This window comes from Dama dama, chromosome 1 (genome assembly GCF_033118175.1).
Source record: "Dama dama isolate Ldn47 chromosome 1, ASM3311817v1, whole genome shotgun sequence".
Classification (NCBI taxonomy): Eukaryota; Metazoa; Chordata; class Mammalia; order Artiodactyla; family Cervidae; genus Dama; species Dama dama.
Window position 1 is genome coordinate 84,023,190 of NC_083681.1, and position 21,030 is coordinate 84,044,219.

The 21,030-nt window shown below is 58.0% G+C and overlaps 1 protein-coding gene across 1 annotated transcript in view; it reads left to right on the plus strand.

The window, feature by feature from the left end:
• The window catches only part of GLB1L3 (galactosidase beta 1 like 3), a 43,182-nt gene that overhangs the window by 15,203 nt on the left and 6,949 nt on the right, over nucleotides 1-21,030 (plus strand). Inside the window, exons 9-17 of the mRNA XM_061122251.1 lie at nucleotides 2,102-2,166; nucleotides 5,069-5,153; nucleotides 6,546-6,683; nucleotides 7,216-7,296; nucleotides 7,822-7,928; nucleotides 8,884-9,024; nucleotides 9,330-9,401; nucleotides 9,832-9,910; nucleotides 10,350-10,437. Of these exons, the coding sequence (XP_060978234.1) occupies nucleotides 2,102-2,166; nucleotides 5,069-5,153; nucleotides 6,546-6,683; nucleotides 7,216-7,296; nucleotides 7,822-7,928; nucleotides 8,884-9,024; nucleotides 9,330-9,401; nucleotides 9,832-9,910; nucleotides 10,350-10,437 (856 nt within the window). The remainder of the gene's footprint in view (nucleotides 1-2,101; nucleotides 2,167-5,068; nucleotides 5,154-6,545; nucleotides 6,684-7,215; nucleotides 7,297-7,821; nucleotides 7,929-8,883; nucleotides 9,025-9,329; nucleotides 9,402-9,831; nucleotides 9,911-10,349; nucleotides 10,438-21,030) is intronic.

The following is a 21,030-nucleotide window of genomic DNA, read 5'->3' on the forward strand; positions in this document are numbered from 1 at the left end:
TGATGTCCCCTGGTGAGGACTCGGGGTCAGGGCTGGACTCGGGCGTGATGTCCCCTGGTGAGGACTCGGGGTCAGACATGGACTCAGGTGTGATGTCGCCCTGGTGAGGACTCGGGGTCAGGGCTGGACCTGGGCATGATGTCATCTGGTGAGGACTCGGGGTCAGGGCGGGACTCGGGCGTGATGTCCCCTGGTGAGGACTCGGGGTCAGAGGTGGACCCCGGTGTGATGTCCCCTGGTGAGGACTCGGGGTCAGGGCTGGAATTGGGCATGATGTCCCCTGGAGAGGACTTGGGGTCAGACGTGGACTCAGGCATGATGTTCCCTGGTGAGGAGTCAGGGTCAGGGCTGGACCCGGGCATGATGTCCCCTGGTGAGGACTCGGGGTCAGACGTGGACTCAGGCGTGATGTCCCCTGGTGAGGACTCGGGGTCAGAGGTGGACCTGGGCGTGATGTCCCCTGGTGAGGACTCGGGGTCAGGGCTGGACCCGAGCATGATGTCCCCTGGTGAGGACTCGGGGTCAGACGTGGACTCAGGCGTGATGTCCCCTGGTGAGGACTCGGGGTCAGAGGTGGACCCGGGTGTGATGTCCCCTGGTGAGGACTCGGGGTCAGGGCTGGACTCGGGCGTGATGTCCCCTGGTGAGGACTCGGGGTCAGACATGGACTCAGGTGTGATGTCGCCCTGGTGAGGACTCGGGGTCAGGGCTGGACCTGGGCATGATGTCATCTGGTGAGGACTCGGGGTCAGAGCGGGACTCGGGCGTGATGTCCCCTGGTGAGGACTCGGGGTCAGAGGTGGACCCCGGTGTGATGTCCCCGGGTGAGGACTCGGGGTCAGGGCTGGAATTGGGCATGATGTCCCCTGGAGAGGACTTGGGGTCAGACGTGGACTCAGGCATGATGTTCCCTGGTGAGGAGTCAGGGTCAGGGCTGGACCCGGGTGTGATGTCCCCTGGTGAGGACTTGGGGTCAGGGCTGGACCCGGGCATGATGTTGCCCTGGTGAGGACTCAGGGTCAGGGCTGGACCCAGGCATGATGTTGCCCTTGTGAGGACTCGGGATCAGGGTTGGACCCGGGCGTGATGTCCCCTGGTGAGGACTTGGGTCAGGGGTGGACTCGGGTGTGATGTCCCCTGGTGAGGACTCGGGGTCAGGGGTGGACCCGGGTGTGATGTCCCCTGGTGAGGACTCGGGGTCAGGGGTGGACCCGGGGATGATGTCCCCTGGTGAGGACTCAGGGTCAGACGTGGACTTGAGCGTGATGTCACCATGGTGAGGACTTGGGCTTGGGGGTGGCGTGCCCGCGGGCAGGCTCCCGGGTCCTCACTCCTGACGTCTCCCCGGAGCCTCCTCCTCACACCTTTCCCTCTTTCCCACTTTTTCTGTGGTTTAGAGTCTGGGCTGGAGCTGGCCAGAGTCAAGCTTCCCTGGGCCTGGGAGCTGTGTGGCAGCAGAAGGCAGTGCTGAGGGGGGCCCGGCCTCCAGAGCCAGCTGGGACCCCGGCTGTGTCACCGCGGGCACTGCATGTGCCCCTGGGCAGCAGGTGGCGGGGGGATGTCACCCAGCAGTGGAGGACAGAACCGAAAGGCCCCGGCCGCGGGGACAGTGACCAGGGCAGCCGGGTCCAGGGAACACCTGTCGCGTCATCTGCCCCTTCTTGGTGGCATGCCGCTCTGTTACTGCTGACCGTGGGCCCTGTGCTGACCGTGGGGTGTGCTGACCGTGGGCCCTGTGCTGACCGTGGGGTGTGCTGACCGTGGGCCCTGTGCTGACCGTGGGGTGTGCTGACCGTGGGCCCTGTGCTGACCGTGGGGTGTGCTGACTGTGGGCCCTGTGCTCACCAGGGGGCCGGGGGTCCCAGGTCCATGTGAGTCACGCGACCTTGGTCTAATCCACCTCTCTGCACACAGCAGGGCTGCTTTGAACTGCCCTTCTTCCCTCACATTGTCCCTGCAGTGCCGGGAACGTGAGGGCGTGCGTGGGGGCCCTTCCCACCTGCGGAGGGAGGAGCCGCTGCTGCCCCCCTCCGAGGGCGCCCTCCGCCCCTGTCAGGGGTGGCGAGCCCCAGCAGCGCCCCCGTCCTGTCTGTCTCTGCAGTGCTGGCCACCATCAACATGAAGGGGTTCAAGGTGGACTCATTCAAGCATCTGTACAAGCTGCAGGTAGGTGGCGGCCGCGGGCCTGGGCAGAGGTGCTCCAGGACAGGCCTTGGGCCCAGCTTCGGGACTGCTGCCGCTTGTATTAGGCAGTGCGGGGAGCGCTTCCCAGGAGGCCCAGAGGGACAGCGGGGGGTGAACGTGGATGCTGGGTGCGGGGCCGTGGCCGAGAACTCTCCCCAGAGATGCGCTGGGCAGCTCTGCCCCTTGGCCCCGTGAGCTACGACGGGGACGGACACCGGTGCCGGCCGGCGCCCTCCCTCCTGGCTCAGCGGGGCCGGGTGATCGGGATCAGCTCTGCTTCGCAAGAACTCTGCAGGCTACCTGTGGCTCCAGGCCCACGCTGCCCGCGCCCCCTTCCAGGTGCAAACGCCCCCTCCCCTCGGCCTCCACCCTCCTCCACAGTCCTTTCTTTTTCTTAAGATGTTTTGATGTGGGCCGTTTCTAAAGGCTTTATTGAATTTGTCAAAACATTGCTTCTGTTTTCTGTTTCAGTTTTTTGGCCGAGAGACACGTGGCCCCTAGTTCCCTGACCAGGGATCCAACCCACACCCTGTGCGTCAGGAAGCCAAGCGTTGACCCCTGACCCGCCAGGGGAGTCCCTCAGTTTGCATCCCCTGTGCTCACGGTTTCTGCGCGTTTCCGGCTCGTTGGAAGCAGGGAGCTGTGCCAAGGGCAGTGTCACAGCTGTGTCTCCTGTTGCATCTCCCTTGCTGTTGTTTTCCTCTCGTTCCCTTAAAAGCAGTTTTATTGAAGAACAATTTATACACCGTTGAATCCACCCATTGAAAATGTGTGATTAGCAGGTCTTTTTGCAACCGTCATCTGTCTAGAAGGCCTCCTCCTGCAGTTAGCTCCCCTCCCTCCTCCCGTCCCAGGGAGCCGTAGATTGGCCTTTTCTGAATGGCATTCCACTCCAGTATTCTTGCCTGGAGAATGCCATGGAGCGAGGAGCCTGGTAGGCTACAGCCCATGGGGCTGCAAAGAGTCGGACACGGCTGAGCTAGTTCACTCCACTTCATCAAAATGGGGCCTTCGGTGTCCATTCTCTCGTGCTGCCTGACGACTCTGAGGCCCACGTGTTGGGCCTCGATCGGCGCCGTGTCCCTCCTGATAGCGGCGCTCAGGGCTTGGCTCCCCGCCTCGTTGGCGCTGACACGCGTCGCTTGCGTTTTGAATGCTGACCGACGTTTGCATTCTCCGGCTGAATCCCTCTTGGTTGTGGAGTGGTCTCATTTTATACACCGCTGTTTCCCACTCGTTCAGATTTTGTTGAGGACTTTTGCTTCTGTGTTCGTGAGGAATGCTGATGCTGGGTTTTCTTTTCTTGAAATGCCTTTATTTGATTTTGGAATTAGGGTCATGCTGACCGCATAAAATGCCCTCCTCTTCTGTCTTCTGGAAGAGATTGTGTAGAAATGTTAATATGTCTTACTCACCGTTTGGTAAAATTCACCATTGAGAGCATCTGGACTTGAAATTTTCTTTTTTAGAAGATTTTTTATTAGAAATTTAATTTTTTTAATGGATACAGCATAGTTCAGGTTACTGCTTCTTAAGTGAGTTTTGGTAGCTTGTGTCTTTCAAGGATTCATTCTATCACCTGTGCTTTGAATTCATGACCTTAGAGTGTTTGTAATGATCCATTAATATCCTTTGAATGTCTTTGTTGTAAGTAATGATGACCTTTCTTTCACTCCTGTTATTGACAATTTCATGTATTCTTCTTTTTAAAAAAAATCTTGGTCAGTATGACTTGAAGCTTATCACTTTTGTTGATATTTTCAGAGAACTAGATTTTGGCTTTTTTCTCTATTATGTTTTTGTTTTCTATGTATTTCTAGTGTAACCTCTAACATTTTCTACCTTATGCATAGAATTTGCTCTATTTTTACTAGTTTTTTTTTTTTTTCTGGTTGAAGCTTAGGTTACTGACTTGAGACTTTATGTTTTTCTAATACAAGCATTTAGTGCTATGAATTTTCCTGTGTACACTGGTTTTGCTCCATCCCACCAATTTTGAAATGCTGTATTTTTTTTCACTTTTGCTGTATTTTGCTGTATTTTTTTAAATTTTCAAGTGATGTTTTTAAAATGTTCAAAGCATTAAATTTTCATTGAATTTAATTATTAACTTTTCATTTCTATATTCCATGTATCCGTTGGAAGCATGTTGTTTAATTTCTCAGTGTTTGGGGATTTTTTAGATATCATTCTGTTAGTGATTTCTATTTTAATACTGTGAAAATCCAAGAACTTACCTGTTGTGATCTCTGTTCTTTTACATCTGTTACAGTTTGCTTTATGGCTTATGATACGGTTGTTCTTGGTGCGTGGTCTGTGAGCACTTTGGAAGAGAGGTGTTCTGGGTTTGTTTGCGCGTTTCCATTAGGTCGGGCTGGCGGGTGTTACTCTCAGGTGTCTCTGTCCTTGCTGATGATCAGAGCTCAGCCCATCGATGAAGAGAAGGGTGCTGACGGCTCTGAATCTATTTGTGTTCTGTGCTGCTCTCAGCCTGTCCACAACCAGTCCACAGGTCCCCGCGGGCCTTACTATGAGCGCAAGATGCCCTCAGCAATAGCCATCAGGTTATTACTTCCTTTGTTTTACTCTTTGGTTTATTTTTCTGATTTCTTGAGATGGAAAATTAGCCCCCGCGCTCGGTTTTATGTCTCTCTTTGTCCCTTTGTCTTAGTACACGTGGGATGTGTTTTTGGGCCTGTGGGGAACAGGAGCCCCTGCTGTGGGTGGTTGCAGAGGTGCGCTGGGTGAGGGGCACGGAGTGTCCGCGCCCAGCAGGGACGAGTGGAGAGAGGGAGCTCCTCAAATGCTGACTTGTCATCTTCATGTCTTCTGATCTCCCTTCTTCCTGGCGTCAGACTTAGCGTTTGACTTGGTTTGTTCCTAGAGCCACAAGCCCATTGTGATCATGGAGTTCTGGGTCGGCTGGTTTGATACGTGGGGAAACGACCACAAGGTGGTGGGTGTGAATGGTGAGTCTGCCGTGGCGTCTGCCCTGCGAGAGTCGCTCACCCTGCCTTGCTCCTTGGTCAGCTCTCGGATCGGCACCTCCTGCGGAGGGGCCGCGGCCAAGCCCGAGGGTGCAGGGGCCTGAGCCACTGGCTCCACGCCCTGGAGGCTCGCCGCTCCGTGGACGGACAGGTGGTCGGGTAAACACTCAGTGAAGAGTCCCCGACCCCTGACCAAGCTGCTGCGGGTACAGAAGAGGCAGGGCCAGCTGCTGGGGGGTCCCGCACAGTCTCTGAGGGCGGGATGCATCTCCCGAACGTCACAGTGGCCTCTGCAGCTGAGGGGCCAGGAGGTGAGAGTGACTGGAGATCCTGGAGCTCGGGCCCGGCTCTGCGGCCCCAGTGAGGTGGCCCCTGTGACCGCCTCTTCCCCGGAGCGCTGTTGTCAGGATGAAGTGTGGCGATCCGGGTAAACCGCCCAGAGCAGTGCCTGGAGGAGGTTGTTAATAGAAGTGATTTTCTACTAACGATAAAAATTTACAAAAGCCAGCTCACTTGTACCGGAAATAAAGACAACAATTGAAAGATAGTGGGTAACTGAGAAAAACCTGCTTTGAACTGCAAAATAGGGAGCAAACGAAAATAACCTCAGACTGCCACCAGTGAACAACAGGTTTCTGACCACGTGTCTGTCAGGCGCTGTGCGTATTCCTTCCCTATCAGTTAATTCTCATCCGTATGTGATGTGGGAGGGAGGGGGACCTTTGTTCAACAGACAGGGGAGCAGAGGCTCTGAGCGGGCAAGTGGGCTGAGCGTGGTCAGATGGAGAGTGAGGGGTCAGCCAGTGCCGAACCCACGCCTGCAAACCTTCGTGTCCTTCAGGGCCAGCGTGGCCTCGGGGCACAAATGAGAAGGCAGTGGTCACTGGCCCCAGAGATACTACCCGAGCAGGTAGTTCACAAGAATAGACGAATTATTTGTATAATTTCAAAAAATTTAATGAGCACGAGATCCTTAAGTGATGCAGAGGCTCTCAGGCTGCTATTTAATAGATGTAGCTCAGAGTGAAATTCTCTGGGAGAAGTAACTTTTGAAAAGACTCTTAGTATTGGAGAAGGGAGTGGCAAGCCACTCCAGTTTTCTTGCCTGGATCATTGCATGGACAGGGGAGGCTGGGGGGGCTACAGTCCATGGGACTGCAGAGAGTCGGACACAACTGAGCAACTAACACTTGCTTAGTTTGGCCAAGCTTAGTTTTCTAGGGTGGTTGTGGTCGATTCCACCTGCTGTCTGGTTAGATGCTCTGTGGACGCTGAGGGCCTATGGGGCAGTGCCAGAGAGGAGTGGCTTTCCTAGAGACTTCTGTCTTCTCTGAAGTTTTAGCCTTCGCTATTTCTCATCTTCCTCCTCTGCAGAGGTTGAAAAGAGTGTGTCTGAATTTATCCGATTTGGGATCTCCTTCAATGTGTACATGTTCCACGGGGGAACCAACTTTGGTTTCATGAACGGGGCCACGAGTTTTGAGAAGCACAGAGGTGTTACCACGAGCTACGGCAAGTGTTCTCCGGGAGGGGCCCCCCTGAGCCCTGGGGGCCCTGCGGCTTGGCCGGGGAGGCCCCTCAAGCATCATGGGGTTCTTGGCCCCTAATCTATGCTGAGCACCGAGAATTCCCTCATCTCTGTGTCTCCTTCCCTCTGACATGCTCACAGTGCAGAGAGCAGGCTGACCTCGCCGCATAGGGGCCGCCGTGACCTCTCACTCTGCCCCGCCCATCCTGACCGTGGGCCCCTGACCTGGGCTCCCCAGCAGAACCTGCGGTGGTGCCTTGTGGGCCCTGGAGGCCTCCTGGGCGGCTAGGCTGGGGGCAGACAAGTGTCCTCTGCGAAAGGAAGCAGGGCAGGCCAGGTGGCTGTGGCCTCGGACACGGGCATGGCTGCGGGGATGGCCAGAGAGGTCTGGGCCGGGAAGTCGGTTCCCACACTCTTTGGGGGCCCTGCCCGGAGAAGGCGGCCTGTGGGGGGGGGCTGCCCGGAGAAGGCGGCCGGTGGGGGGCCTGCCCGGAGAAGGCGGCTGGTGTCTTGCAGACTATGACGCGGTGCTGACAGAGGCTGGGGACTACACCATGAAGTACTTCGCGCTCCGGAACCTCTTTGAATCCATCCTGGGTACTCAGCTGCCATTTTGTTGGGGGGGTGCGCCTCCTCGGGAAGTTGTGGGAGGGGGTAGTAGAGGGAAGGATTCCCCGTGGGCAGAAACTTAAAAGGCAGTGAGGGCAGGGGCCGCCTTCGTTCAAACCCTGGTTTTCCCACCTGAGAACCACGTTGTTTTTAAGCCCTCTAAGCGACAACACATTCTCTAAATGTGAAGAGAGTGGTGCTTGTCCGCTGGAAGTTGGAGTGACGGTTGACAAAGCTCTCTGCATGGAGACGCCCTCATGCGCTCCTGAGGGTCACCCTGTGAGCTGTATCTGCGGAGATTACGTTGGGGAGGCGCCTCCCACATGCCAGGGAGCCAGGCGGCAGCGGCAGCAGGCAGAGACCTCCCTCCCTGAGCTCCCCGGGGGTCTGGTCCCCCAGCGTCTCACGGCTGGAGGAACGCCGCCGGGCTGGGACCCCGTCTCCTGCGGCCCTGGGAGGGCGGGGCAGTGTGGGGAAGGAGGGGACGCTTCCTGCTGCCCATTTCCTTTGCAGTCAGGCCCCTGCCCCCTCTTCCGAGTCCCACTCCCAAGACGGTGTACCCCTCCTTGAAGCTATCTCACTACCTGCCGCTGTGGGAGGCCCTGCCTTACCTGCAGAGGGTGAGCACCCCCTGGGCTCCGGGGACCTGGGGTGGCTGCTAGGGACACGGGGGCCGAGGCCACAGAGCAGGGAGGCCCTCGGGGCTTTCTGTGGAAGCGGGGGCGTGCTCCTACGTTTTGTCCACGTTTGGGACCAGCGGGCAGAGCCGGGGTGCCTCCTGGGAGGACCGTGAACGGGTGTGAACTGAAGAGTGGGGGGCCTGGGGGGGAATGGGACCGCAGAGACGCCTGCTCGCAGGCCCCATCCTGAGCGTGGCAGAGCCAGCAGCCCGTGCACTGGGCTCCGCGTCCTCTCCAGCACCGCCTCGTCCGACGGCAGGGCCCCCCTGCTCCCCCTGAGACTAGGGTCTGTGTCCCCGCAGAAGAGAAGGCAAGCCTTGCTTGGAAGATGTCAGCTCTGCTTTTGTTCGTATTAATTTGTTTTTGCTTATTTCTTTGGCCATGTCGGGTCTTACTTGTGGCAGTCTTTGTTTTCTTGCCGCACGGGGGATCTTTAGCTGTGGCATGTGGGAGCTGGTTCCCTGACCAGGGACTGAACCCAGGCCCCCCACATGAGGAGCACAGCGTCTCAGCCCCTGGAGCCCAGGGACGTCCCTGGGAGACGTTCCCTCTTGAGCTCACGGGGTTTCGCCTGCGCTGAGCCTCCTTCCACTAGTGAGCCGTGCCGCACATGCTGCAGATGCAAACGCACACTTGCTCGATGCGTCGCTTTGCTCTCTGGCAAAGTCTCGACTGAGCTGGGACACAGTCGTTGACGCTGCTGGTTCTCAGGATTAGAGAGGGGGCCCCTCTGCCTGCCCCCAGGCTCCTGGTCGGTGGAGACTAGGGCATAGGCGTCGTCACATGGCGTCTCATCAAAGGGCTCTCGGGGACTGTTGGTAGGCATAGCCAAGCTTGCCCAGGGTCTTAGGGAGAAGGGCCTGGTCCTCACCCTGGCTCCCTGCCCACCTCTCAGCCAGTCACCTCTAACGTTCCACTCAACATGGAGAACCTGCCCATCAACAACGGCAACGGCCAGTCCTTCGGGTTCGCGCTTTATGAGATGACCGTCTGCTCCGGGGGCCGGCTCCATGCCAACGCGCAGGACGAGGCTCAGGTGGGCTGGTGTCTGGCTGCAGGAGGACATCAGCCCAGCTCCGCCGTGGGGCAGGGCCAGTTGCTGGGCCCCTTCGCTGTTTGATATGCTTTTAAGCACCTCTGTGTGTGAGGCTTGATTGGGGTGGAAAAGGCCCATTTTACCTGTCGCGCTGTAAGTCTACTGGGGCCTCTGGCTGGGCCGGCTTCTGGCCGCCCATGGACAGCAGGCTGGTGGCTCCCTCCCTGGAGACTGTCCCAACCTCGATCTCCCTGCCCCTTCCTCTGGGTGGGCCTCTCCGTCTGATGCCGGCCCTTCTTTTGCAGGTATTTTTGAATGAGACAAGTTTAGGGATTCTGACTGATGTTTATCGGGACATAGACATTCCTTCAATCACGGTATGTAACTTGGACATCAAGCTGCTGCCCTAGACCCGGGCCTCCAGTGCAAATGCGCTGTTCCTGAGGCAGACCCTCCTGTCTCCCCCTCTGCCGGGGGCGATGGGCCCCTCAGGGTCCTGGCAGAAGGGCTGGGGCTGTGAGTGCATGCGTGCCCCTGGCCCTGATGTGTCCTGGGCTTCAGCTTCTGCACTGGGGTGAGGGTGGACGTTTCCTGCCAAGCCCCTTGCTGGCTCTGTCTCAGTGCCACTGAGCCCCTGGCCTCTGCGCGGGTGGACCAGGCAGGACCCTTTGGAGCAGGAGCACTCAGGGTCCTTGGGGCGCCCTTGGCTCCCCCTTGCTTGTCTTCCATCTGGGACTCTGACAAGACTGGGCTCCCGAGGACAAGCCTTCCGTGCTGTGTCCCCATGAACTGGTCTGTCCCAAGCAGGAATGTCAGCTTCTAAGGATCCTGGTGGAGAATCAAGGACGAGTCAATTTTTCATGGAAAATTCAAAATCAGCAGAAAGGTGGGCTCTGGTAACAGTCATGCCCTCCCTGCCTTGTGACTTGGACCCGAAGGTTGAGGGTGGGATTGGAGGAAAGACTGTCCCCCGGGAGAGGTGGACCCTGGGTCTGGAGACCAGCAGCGCCTGTCTCCCCACCACCCACTCCCCCCACTCCCCCCCACTGTCCCCCCACTGCCCCCCCGGTCCTGTTGACTCCCACTGCTGGGCCAGGCATCCTGGCTCTCTGCTGTGGGACCCAGACCCTCTGGGGAATACCAGGGGAAGATCAGGGCCTGGGTGGGAAGCTTTCCTGGTAGTTTGGAGACCCTCAGTCACCCAGGTCAGACCAATCCTTGCCCCTAGGCCAAGCCCCGGTCACAGATGACTCCGGGCTGTGAGTCTGTGCTTGGACACTGGAGAATGTCCCAGACATCTTACCTCTGCTCCCTCCACTCTGCAGGATTGATCGGACCCGTTACTCTGGATAAAATTCCCCTGAGCAGGTTCACCATCTATTCTCTGGAACTGAAAATGACATTCTTCAAGAAGTATGTTCCTTCTAACACTAAACCTGACTATGACCCTGACCCTGACCCTGACTCTAAACCTAACCCTAACCCTAACCCTGACCCTGGCCCTGACCCTGGCCCTGATTCTAACCCTAAACCTAAACCTGACCCTGGCCCTGACCCTGACCCTGGCCCTGACTTTAAACCTGACTCTAACCCTAACCCTAACCCTAACCCTGACCCTGACCCTGATACTAAATCTAACCCTAACCCTAACCCTAACCCTGACCCTGACCCTGGCCCTGACACTGACCCTGACCCTGACTCTAAACCTAACCCTAACCCTAAACCTAACCCTGAATCTAACCCTAACCCTAACCCTAACCCTAACCCTGACCCTGACCCTGGCCCTGGCCCTGACTATAACCTTAACCCTAAACCTGACCCTGACTCTAACCCTACCCTGACCCTGACTTTAACCCTGACTCTAACCCTAAATATGACCTGACAATGGCCCTGACCCTGACCCTGATTCTGCACTAACCCTAACCCTAACCCTGACCCTGGCCCTGACTCTAACCCTAACCCTAACCCTGACCCTGGCCCTGACTCTAACCCTAACCCTGACCCTGACTCTGGCCTGGACCCTGACTCTAACCCTAACCCTAACCCTAACACTAACCCTGGCCCTGACCCTAGCCCTGACCCAGACTCTAACCCCAACCCTAACACTAACCCTAACCCTAACCCTGACCCTGGCCCTGACCCTGGCCCTGGCCCTGACTCTAACCCTAACCCTGACCCTGACCCTGGCCCTGACCCTGACCCTGACTCTAACCCTAACCCTACCCTGGCCCTGACCCTGGCCCTGACCCTGACTCTAACCCTAACCCTAACCCTGACCCTGGCCCTGCTCTAAACATAACCCTGACCCTGACCGAGGCCCTGACCCTGACTCTAACCCTAACCCTAAACCTAACACTGGCCCTGACCCTGGACATGACCCTGATCTAACCCTAACCCTAACCCTGACCCTGGCCCTGACCCTGACTCTAACCCTGACCCTAACCCTAACCCTGGCCCTGACCCTGGCCCTGAACCTGACTCTAACCCTAACCATAACCCTAACACTAACCCTGGCCCTGACCCTGGCCCGGACCCAGACTCTAACCCTAACCCTAACCCTAACCCTGACCGTGGCCCTGAGCGTGGCCCTGACCCTGGCCCTGACCCTGACTCTAACCCTAACCCTAACCCTAACCCTGACCCTGGCCCTGACCCTGGCCCTGACCCTGACTCTAACCCTAACCCTAACCCTAACCCTGACCGTGGCCCTGACCGTGGCCCTGACCCTGGTCCTGACCCTGACTCTAACCCTGACTCTAACCCTAACCCTAACCGTAACCCTGACACTGGCCCTGACCCTGGCCCGGACTCAGACTCTAACCCTAACCCTAACCCTAACCCTGGTCCTGACCCTGGCCCGGACCCAGACTCTAACCCTAACCCTAACCCTAACCCTGGCCCTGACCCTGGCCCTGACCCTCACTCTAACCCTAACCCTAACCCTAACCCTGACACTGGCCCTGATCAGGCCCTGACCCTGACTCTAACCCTAACCCTAACCCTAACCCTGACCCTGGCCCTGACCCTGGCCCTGATTCTAACCCTAACCCTAACCCTGACCCTGGCCCTGACCCTGACCCAGGCCCTGACTTTAAACCTGACTCTAACCCTAACCCTAACCCTAACCCTGACCCTGACCCTGACACTAAATCTAACCCTAACCCTAACCCTAACCCTGACCCTGACCCTGGCCCTGACACTGACCCTGACCCTGACTCTAAACCTAAACCTAACCCTAACCCTAACCCTGAATCTAACCCTAACCCTAACCCTGACCCTGACCCTGACCCTGGCCCTGGCCCTGACTCTAACCCTAACCCTGACCCTGACCCTGGCCCTGACCCTGACTCTAACCCTAACCCTACCCTGGCCCTGACCCTGGCCCTGACCCTGACTCTAACCCTAACCCTAACACTGACCCTGGCCCTGGTCTAACCATAACCCTGACCCTGACCGGGGCCCTGACCCTGACTCTAACCCTAATCCTAACACTGGCCCTGACCCTGGCCATGACCCTGACTCTAACCCTAACCCTAAACCTAACCCTGACCCTGGCCCTGACCCTGACTCTAACCCTGACCCTAACCCTAACCCTGGCCCTGACCCTGGCCCTGAACCTGACTCTAACCCTAACCCTAAACCTAACACTAACCCTGGCCCTGACCCTAGCCCGGACCCAGACTCTAACCCCAAACCTAACACTAACCCTAACCCTAACCCTGACCCTGGCCCTGACCCTGGCCCTGGCCCTGACTCTAACCCTAACCCTGACCCTGACCCTGGCCCTGACCCTGACCCTGACTCTAACCCTAACCCTACCCTGGCCCTGACCCTGGCCCTGACCCTGACTCTAACCCTAACCCTAACCCTGACCCTGGCCCTGCTCTAACCATAAGCCTGACCCTAACCGAGGCACTGACCCTGACTCTAACCCTAACCCTAACACTGGCCCTGACCCTGGCCATGACCCTGACTCTAACCCTAACCCTAAACGTAACCCTGACCCTGGCCCTGACCCTGACTCTAACTCTGACCTTACCCTGGCACTGACCCTGGCCCTGACCCTGACTCTAACCCTAACCCTAACCCTAACCCTAACCCTGACCCTGGCCCTGACCCTGACTCTAACCCTAACCCTACCCTGGCCCTGACCCTGGCCCTGACCCTGACTCTAATCCTAACCCTAACCCTAACCCTGACCCTGGCCCTGCTCTAAACATAACCCTGACCCTGACCGAGGCCCTGACCCTGACTCTAACCCTAACCCTAACCCTAACACTGGCCCTGACCCTGGACATGACCCTGACTCTAACCCTAACCCTAACCCTAACCCTAACCCTAACCCTAGCCCTGACCCTGGACATGACCCTGATCTAAGCCTAACCCTAACCCTAACCCTGACCCTGGCCCTGACCCTGAATCTAACCCTGACCCTAACCCTAACCCTGGCCCTGACCCTGGCCCTGACCCTGACTCTAACCCTAACCCTAACCCTAACACTAACCCTGGCCCTGACCCTGGCCCGGACCCAGACTCTAACCCTAACCCTAACCCTAACCCTGACCGTGGCCCTGACCCTGGCCCTGACCCTGACTCTAACCCTAACCCTAACCCTAACCCTGACCCTGGCCCTGACCCTGACTCTAACCCTAACCCTAACCCTAACCCTGACCGTGGCCCTGACCGTGGCCCTGACCCTGGCCCTGACCCTGACTCTAACCCTAACCCTAACCGTAACCCTGACCCTGGCCCTGACCCTGGCCCGGACCCAGACTCTAACCCTAACCCTAACCCTAACCCTGGCCCTGACCCTGGCCCTGACCCTGACTCTAACCCTAACCCTAACCCTAACCCTGGCCCTGACCCTGGCCCTGACCCTCACTCTAACCCTAACCCTAACCCTAACCCTGACACTGGCCCTGATCAGGCCCTGACCCTGACTCTAACCCTAACCCTAACCCAGACCCTGGCCCTGACCCTGGCCGTGATTCTAACCCTAACCCTAACCCTGACCCTGGCCCTGACCCTGACCCAGGCCCTGACACTAAATCTAACCCTAACCCTAACCCTAACCCTGACCCTGACCCTGGCCCTGACACTGACCCTGACCCTGACTCTAAACCTAAACCTAACCCTAACCCTAACCCTGAATCTAACCCTAACCCTAACCCTAACCCTGACCCTGACCCTGACACTAAATCTAACCCTAACCCTAACCGTAACCCTGACCCTGGCCCTGACCCTGGCCCGGACCCAGACTCTAACCCTAACCCTAACCCTGACCCTGGCCCTGACCCTGGCCCTGATTCTAACCCTAACCCTAACCCTGACCCTGGCCCTGACCCTGACCCTGGCCCTGACTTTAAACCTGACTCTAACCCTAACCCTAACCCTAACCCTAACCCTAACCCTAACCCTGACCCTGGCCTTGACACTGACCCTGACCCTGACTCTAAACCTAACCCTAACCCTAACCCTAACCCTGAATCTAACCCTAACCCTAACCCTAACCCTGACCCTGACCCTGGCCCTGGCCCTGACTCTAACCTTAACCCTAAACCTGACCCTGACTCTAACCCTACCCTGACCCTGACTTTAACCCTGACTCTAACCCTAAATATGACCTGACACTGGCCCTGACCCTGAACCTGATTCTGCACTAACCCTAACCCTAACCCTGACCCTGGCCCTGACTCAAACCCTAACCCTAACCCTGACCCTGGCCCTGACTCTAACCCTAACCCTGACCCTAACACTAACCCTGGCCCTGACCCTAGCCCGGACCCAGACACTAACCCCAACCCTAACACTAACCCTAACCCTAACCCTGACCCTGGCCCTGACCCTGGCCCTGGCCCTGACTCTAACCCTAACCCTGACCCTGACCCTGGCCCTGACCCTGACTCTAACCCTAACCCTACCCTGGCCCTGACCCTGGCCCTGACCCTGACTCTAACCCTAACCCTAACCCTGACCCTGGCCCTGCTCTAACCATAACCCTGACCCTGACCGAGGCCCTGACCCTGACTCTAACCCTAACCCTAACACTGGCCCTGACCCTGGCCATGACCCTGACTCTAACCCTAACCCTAACCCTAACCCTGACCCTGGCCCTGCTCTAAACATAACCCTGACCCTGACCGAGGCCCTGACCCTGACTCTAACCCTAACCCTAACCCTAACACTGGCCCTAATCCTGGACATGACCCTGACTCTAACCCTAACCCTAACCCTGACCCTGGCCCTGACCCTGACTCTAACCCTGACCCTAACCCTAACCCTGGCCCTGACCCTGGCCCTGAACCTGACTCTAACCCTAACCCTAAACCTAACACTAACCCTGGCCCTGACCCTGGCCAGGACCCAGACTCTAACCCTAACCCTAACCCAGACACTGGCCCTGACCCTGGCCCTGACCCTGGCCCTGACCCTGACTCTAACCCTAACCCTAACCCTAACCCTGACCGTGGCCCTGACAGTGGCCCTGACCCTGGCCCTGACCCTGACTCTAACCCTAACCCTAACCCTGACCCTGGCCCTGACCCTGGCCCTGACCCTGACTCTAACCCTAACCCTAACCCTAACCCTGACCGTGGCCCTGACCCTGGCCCGGACCCAGACTCTAACCCTAAACCTAATCCTAACTCTGACCCTGGCCCTGATCCTGGCCCTGACCCTGACTCTAACCCTAACCCTAACCGTAACCCTGACCCTGGCCCTGACCCTGGCCCGGACCCAGACTCTAACCCTAACCCTAACCCTAACTCTGGCCCTGACCCTGGCCCTGACCCGGAATCTAACCCTAACCCTAACCCTAACCCTAACCCTAACCCTGACCCTGGCCCTGACCCTGAATCTAACCCTAACCCTAAACCTAACCCTGACCCTGGCCCTGACCCTGGCCCTGACCCTGACTCTAACCCTAACCCTAAACCTAACCCTGACCCTGGCCCTGACACTGGCCTTGACCCTGACTCTAACCCTAACCCTAACCCTAACCCTGACCCTGGCCCTGACCCTGACTCTAACCCTAACCCTAACCCTAACCCTGACCCTGGCCCTGACCCTGGCCCTGACCCTGACTCTAACCCTAACCCTAACCCTGACCCTGACCCTGGCCCTGACCCTAACCCTGACCCTGGCCCTGACTCTAACCCTAACCCTAACCCTGACCCTGACCCTGGCCGGCACCCAGACTCTAACCCTAACCCTAACCCTAACCCTGAACCTGGCCCTGACCCTGACTCTAACCCTAACCCTAACCCTGACCCTGACCCTGACCCTGACCCTGGCCCGGACCCAGACTCTAACCCTAACCCTGACCTTGACCCTGGACCTGAACTTGGCCCTAACCCTGACTCTAAGCTTAACCCTAACCCTGACCCTGACCCTGGCCCTGACCTGACTCTAACCCTAACCCTAACCCTAACCCTGACCCTGGCCCTGACCCTGGCCCGGACCCAGACTCTAACCCTACCCTAACCCTGACCCTGACCCTGGCCCTGACCCTGGCCCGGACCCAGACTCTAACCCTAACCCTAACCCTGACCCTGGCCCTGACCCTGGCCCGGACCCGGACTCTGACCCTAACCCTAACCCTGACCCTGACCCTGGCCCTGACCCTGACCCTGACCCTGACCCTGACTCTAACCCTAACCCTAACCCTAACCCTGGCCCTGACCCAGGCCCTGACCCTGACTCTAACCCTAACCCTAATCCTGACCCTGGCCCTGACCCTGACTCTAACCCTAACCCTAACCCTGACCCTGACCCTGGCCCTGACCCTGACTCTAACCCTAACCCTAACCCTGACTTTAACCCTGACTGTAACCGTAAATCTGACCGTGACCCTGACTCTACCCTAACACTGACCCTGACCCTGACTTTAACCGTGACTCTAACCCTAAATCTGACCCTATCCCTAACCCTGACCCTAACCCTAACCCTGACCATGACTCTAACCCTGAACGTGACTCTAACCCTAACCCTAACCCTGACCCTGGACCTGATTCTAACCCTAACCATAACTCCAACCCTAAACCTGACCCTGGCCTGGCCCTGGCCCTGGCCCTAACCCTGACCCTGACCCTGACTCTAACCCTAAATCTGACCCTGACTCTAAGCCTAACCCTAACTCTAACCCTAGCTCTGACCCTGACTCTAACCCTAACCTTAATTCTGACTTTGACTCTATCCCTAACCCTAACTCTACCCTAAAATTCTGACCCAGGCCCTGACCCTGACCTAACCCTAAATCTGACCCTGACTCTAACCCTAACCCTAAATCTGACCCTGACCCTGACTCTAACCCTAACCCTAATTCTGACCTTGACTCTAACCCTAACCCTAACTCTACCCTAACTCTGACCCTGACCCTGACCCTGTCCATGACACTGACCCTGACCCTGACTATAACCCTAACTCTGACCCTGACCCTAAATCTGACCCTGACTCTAACCCTAACCCTATCTCTAACCCTAAACCTGACCCTGGCCTGGCCCTGGCCCAGGCCCTGACCCTAAATCCTAACTCTAACTCTGACCCTGACCCTGGCCCTGACCCTGACCCTGACTCTAACCCTAACCCTGACTCTAACCCTAAACCTGACCCTGACCCTTGCCCGGACCCAGACTCTAACCCTAACCCTGACCCTGACCCTGGCCCTGACCTTGGCCCTAACCCTGACTCTAACCCTAACCCTAACCCTGACCCTGACCCTGGCCCTGACCCTGACTCTAACCCTAACCCTAACCCTAACCCTGACCCTGGCCCTGACCCTGGCCCTGACCCTGGCCCGGACCCAGACTCTAACCCTAACCCTAACCCTGACCCTGACCCTGGCCCTGACCCTGGCCCGGACCCAGACTCTAACCCTAACCCTAACCCTGACCCTGGCCCTGACCCTGGCCCGGACCCAGACTCTAACCCTAACCCTGACCCTGACCCTGGCCCTGACCTTGGCCCTAACCCTGACTCTAACCCTAACCCTGACCCTGACCCTGGCCCTGACCCTGACTCTAACCCTAACCCTAACCCTAACCCTGACCGTGGCCCTGACCCTGGCCCGGACCCAGACTCTAACCCTAAACCTAATCCTAACCCTGACCCTGGCCCTGACCCTGGCCCTGACCCTGACTCTAAACCTAACCCTAACCGTAACCCTGACCCTGGCCCTGACCCTGGCCCGGACCCAGACTCTAACCCTAACCCTAACCCTAACCCTGGCCCTGACCCTGGCCCTGACCCTGAATCTAACCCTAACCCTAACCCTGACCCTGGCCCTGACCCTGGCCCTGACCCTGAATCTAACCCTAACCCTAAACCTAACCCTGACCCTGGCCCTGACCCTGACTCTAACCCTAACCCTAAACCTAACCCTGACCCTGGCCCTGACACTGGCCTTGACCCTGACTCTAACCCTAACCCTAACCCTAACCCTGACCCTGGCCCTGACCCTGAATCTAACCCTAACCCTAACCCTAACCCTGACCCTGGCCCTGACCCTGGCCCTGACCCTGACTCTAACCCTAACCCTAACCCTGACCCTGACCCTGGCCCTGACCCTGACTCTAACCCTAACCCTAACCCTGACCCTGACCCTGACCCTGACCCTGGCCCGGACCCAGACTCTAACCCTAACCCTGACCTTGACCCTGGACCTGACCTTGGCCCTAACCCTGACTCTAAGCTTAACCCTAACCCTGACCCTGACCCTGGCCCTGACCTGACTCTAACCCTAACCCTAACCCTGACCCTGGCCCTGACCCTGGCCCGGACCCAGACTCTAACCCTACCCTAACCCTGACCCTGACCCTGGCCCTGACCCTGGCCCGGACCCAGACTCTAACCCTAACCCTAACCCTGACCCTGGCCCTGACCCTGGCCCGGACCCGGACTCTGACCCTAACCCTAACCCTGACCCTGACCCTGGCCCTGACCCTGACCGTGACCCTGACCCTGACTCTAACCCAAACCCTAACCCTAACCCTGGCCCTGACCCTGGCCCTGACCCTGACTCTAACCCTAACCCTAATCCTGACCCTGGCCCTGACCCTGACTCTAACCCTAACCCTAACCCTGACCCTGACCCTGGCCCTGACCCTGACTCTAACCCTAACCCTAACCCTGACTTTAACCCTGACTGTAACTGTAAATCTGACCATGACCCTGACTCTACCCTAACACTGACCCTGACCCTGACTTTAACCGTGACTCTAACCCTAAATCTGACCCTAACCCTAACCCTGACCCTAACCCTAACCCTGACCGTGACTCTAACCCTGACCGTGACTCTAACCCTAACCCTAACCCTGACCCTGGACCTGATTCTAACCCTAACCATAACTCCAACCCTAAACCTGACCCTGGCCTGGCCCTGGCCCTGGCCCTAACCCTGACCCTGACCCTGACTCTAACCCTAAATCTGACCCTGACTCTAAGCCTAACCCTAACTCTAACCCTAGCTCTGACCCTGACTCTAAACCTAACCTTAATTCTGACTTTGACTCTATCCCTAACCCTAACTCTACCCTAAAATTCTGACCCAGGCCCTGACCCTGACCTAACCCTAAATCTGACCCTGACTCTAACCCTAACCCTAAATCTGACCCTGACCCTGACTCTAACCCTAACCCTAATTCTGACCTTGACTCTAACCCTAACCCTAAATCTACCCTAACTCTGACCCTGACCCTGACCCTGTCCATGACACTGACCCTGACCCTGACTATAACCCTAACTCTGACCCTGACCCTAAATCTGACCCTGACTCTAACCCTAACCCTATCTCTAACCCTAAACCTGACCCTGGCCTGGCCCTGGCCCAGGCCCTGACCCTAAATCCTAACTCTAACTCTGACCCTGACCCTGGCCCTGACCCTGACCCTGACTCTAACCCTAACCCTGACTCTAACCCTAAACCTGACCCTGACCCTTGCCCGGACCCAGACTCTAACCCTAACCCTGACCCTGACCCTGGCCCTGACCCTGACTCTAACCCTAACCCTAACCCTAACCCTGACCCTGGCCCTGACCCTGGCCCTGACCCTGGCCCGGACCCAGACTCTAACCCTAACCCTAACCCTGACCCTGACCCTGGCCCTGACCCTGGCCCGGACCCAGACTCTAACCCTAACCCTAACCCTGACCCTGGCCCTGACCCTGGCCCGGACCCAGACTCTAACCCTAACCCTGACCCTGACCCTGGCCCTGACCTTGGCCCTAACCCTGACTCTAACCCTAACCCTGACCCTGACCCTGGCCCTGACCCTGACTCTAACCCTAACCCTAACCCTGACCCTGGCCCTGACCCTGGCCCTGACCCTGGCCCGGACCCAGACTCTAACCCTAACCCTAACCCTGACCCTGGCCCTGACCCTGGCCCGGACCCAGACTCTAACCCTAACCCTAACCCTGACCCTGACCCTGGCCCTGACCCTGACCCTGACCCTGACCCTGACTCTAACCCTAACCCTGACTCTAACCCTAAACCTGACCCTGGCCCTGGCCCTGACCCTGACACTGACCCTGACCCAGGCCCTGACCCTGACCCTGACCCTGACCATGGCCCTGACCATGGCCCTGGCCCTGGCCCTGGCCCTGACCCTGACCCTGACACTGACCCTGACCCAGGCCCTGACCCTGACCATGGCCCTGGCCCTGACCCTGACCCTGACCCTGACCCTGACCCAGGCCCTGACCCTGACCCTGACTCTAACCCTAACCCTGACTCTAATCCTCAACCAGACCCTGACCCTGGCCCTGACCCTAACCCTGGCCCTGACCCTGACTCTAACCCTAATCCTGACCCTGGCCCTGACTCTAACCCTAAACCTGACCCTGACCCTGACCATGGCCCTGGCCCTGGCCCTGACTCTAGCCCTGACCCTGACCCTGACTCTAACCCTAATCCTGACCCTGGCCCTGACTCTAGCCCTGACCCTGACCCTGACTCTAACCCTAATCCTGACCCTAGCCCTGACTCTAGCCCTGACCCTGACCCTGACT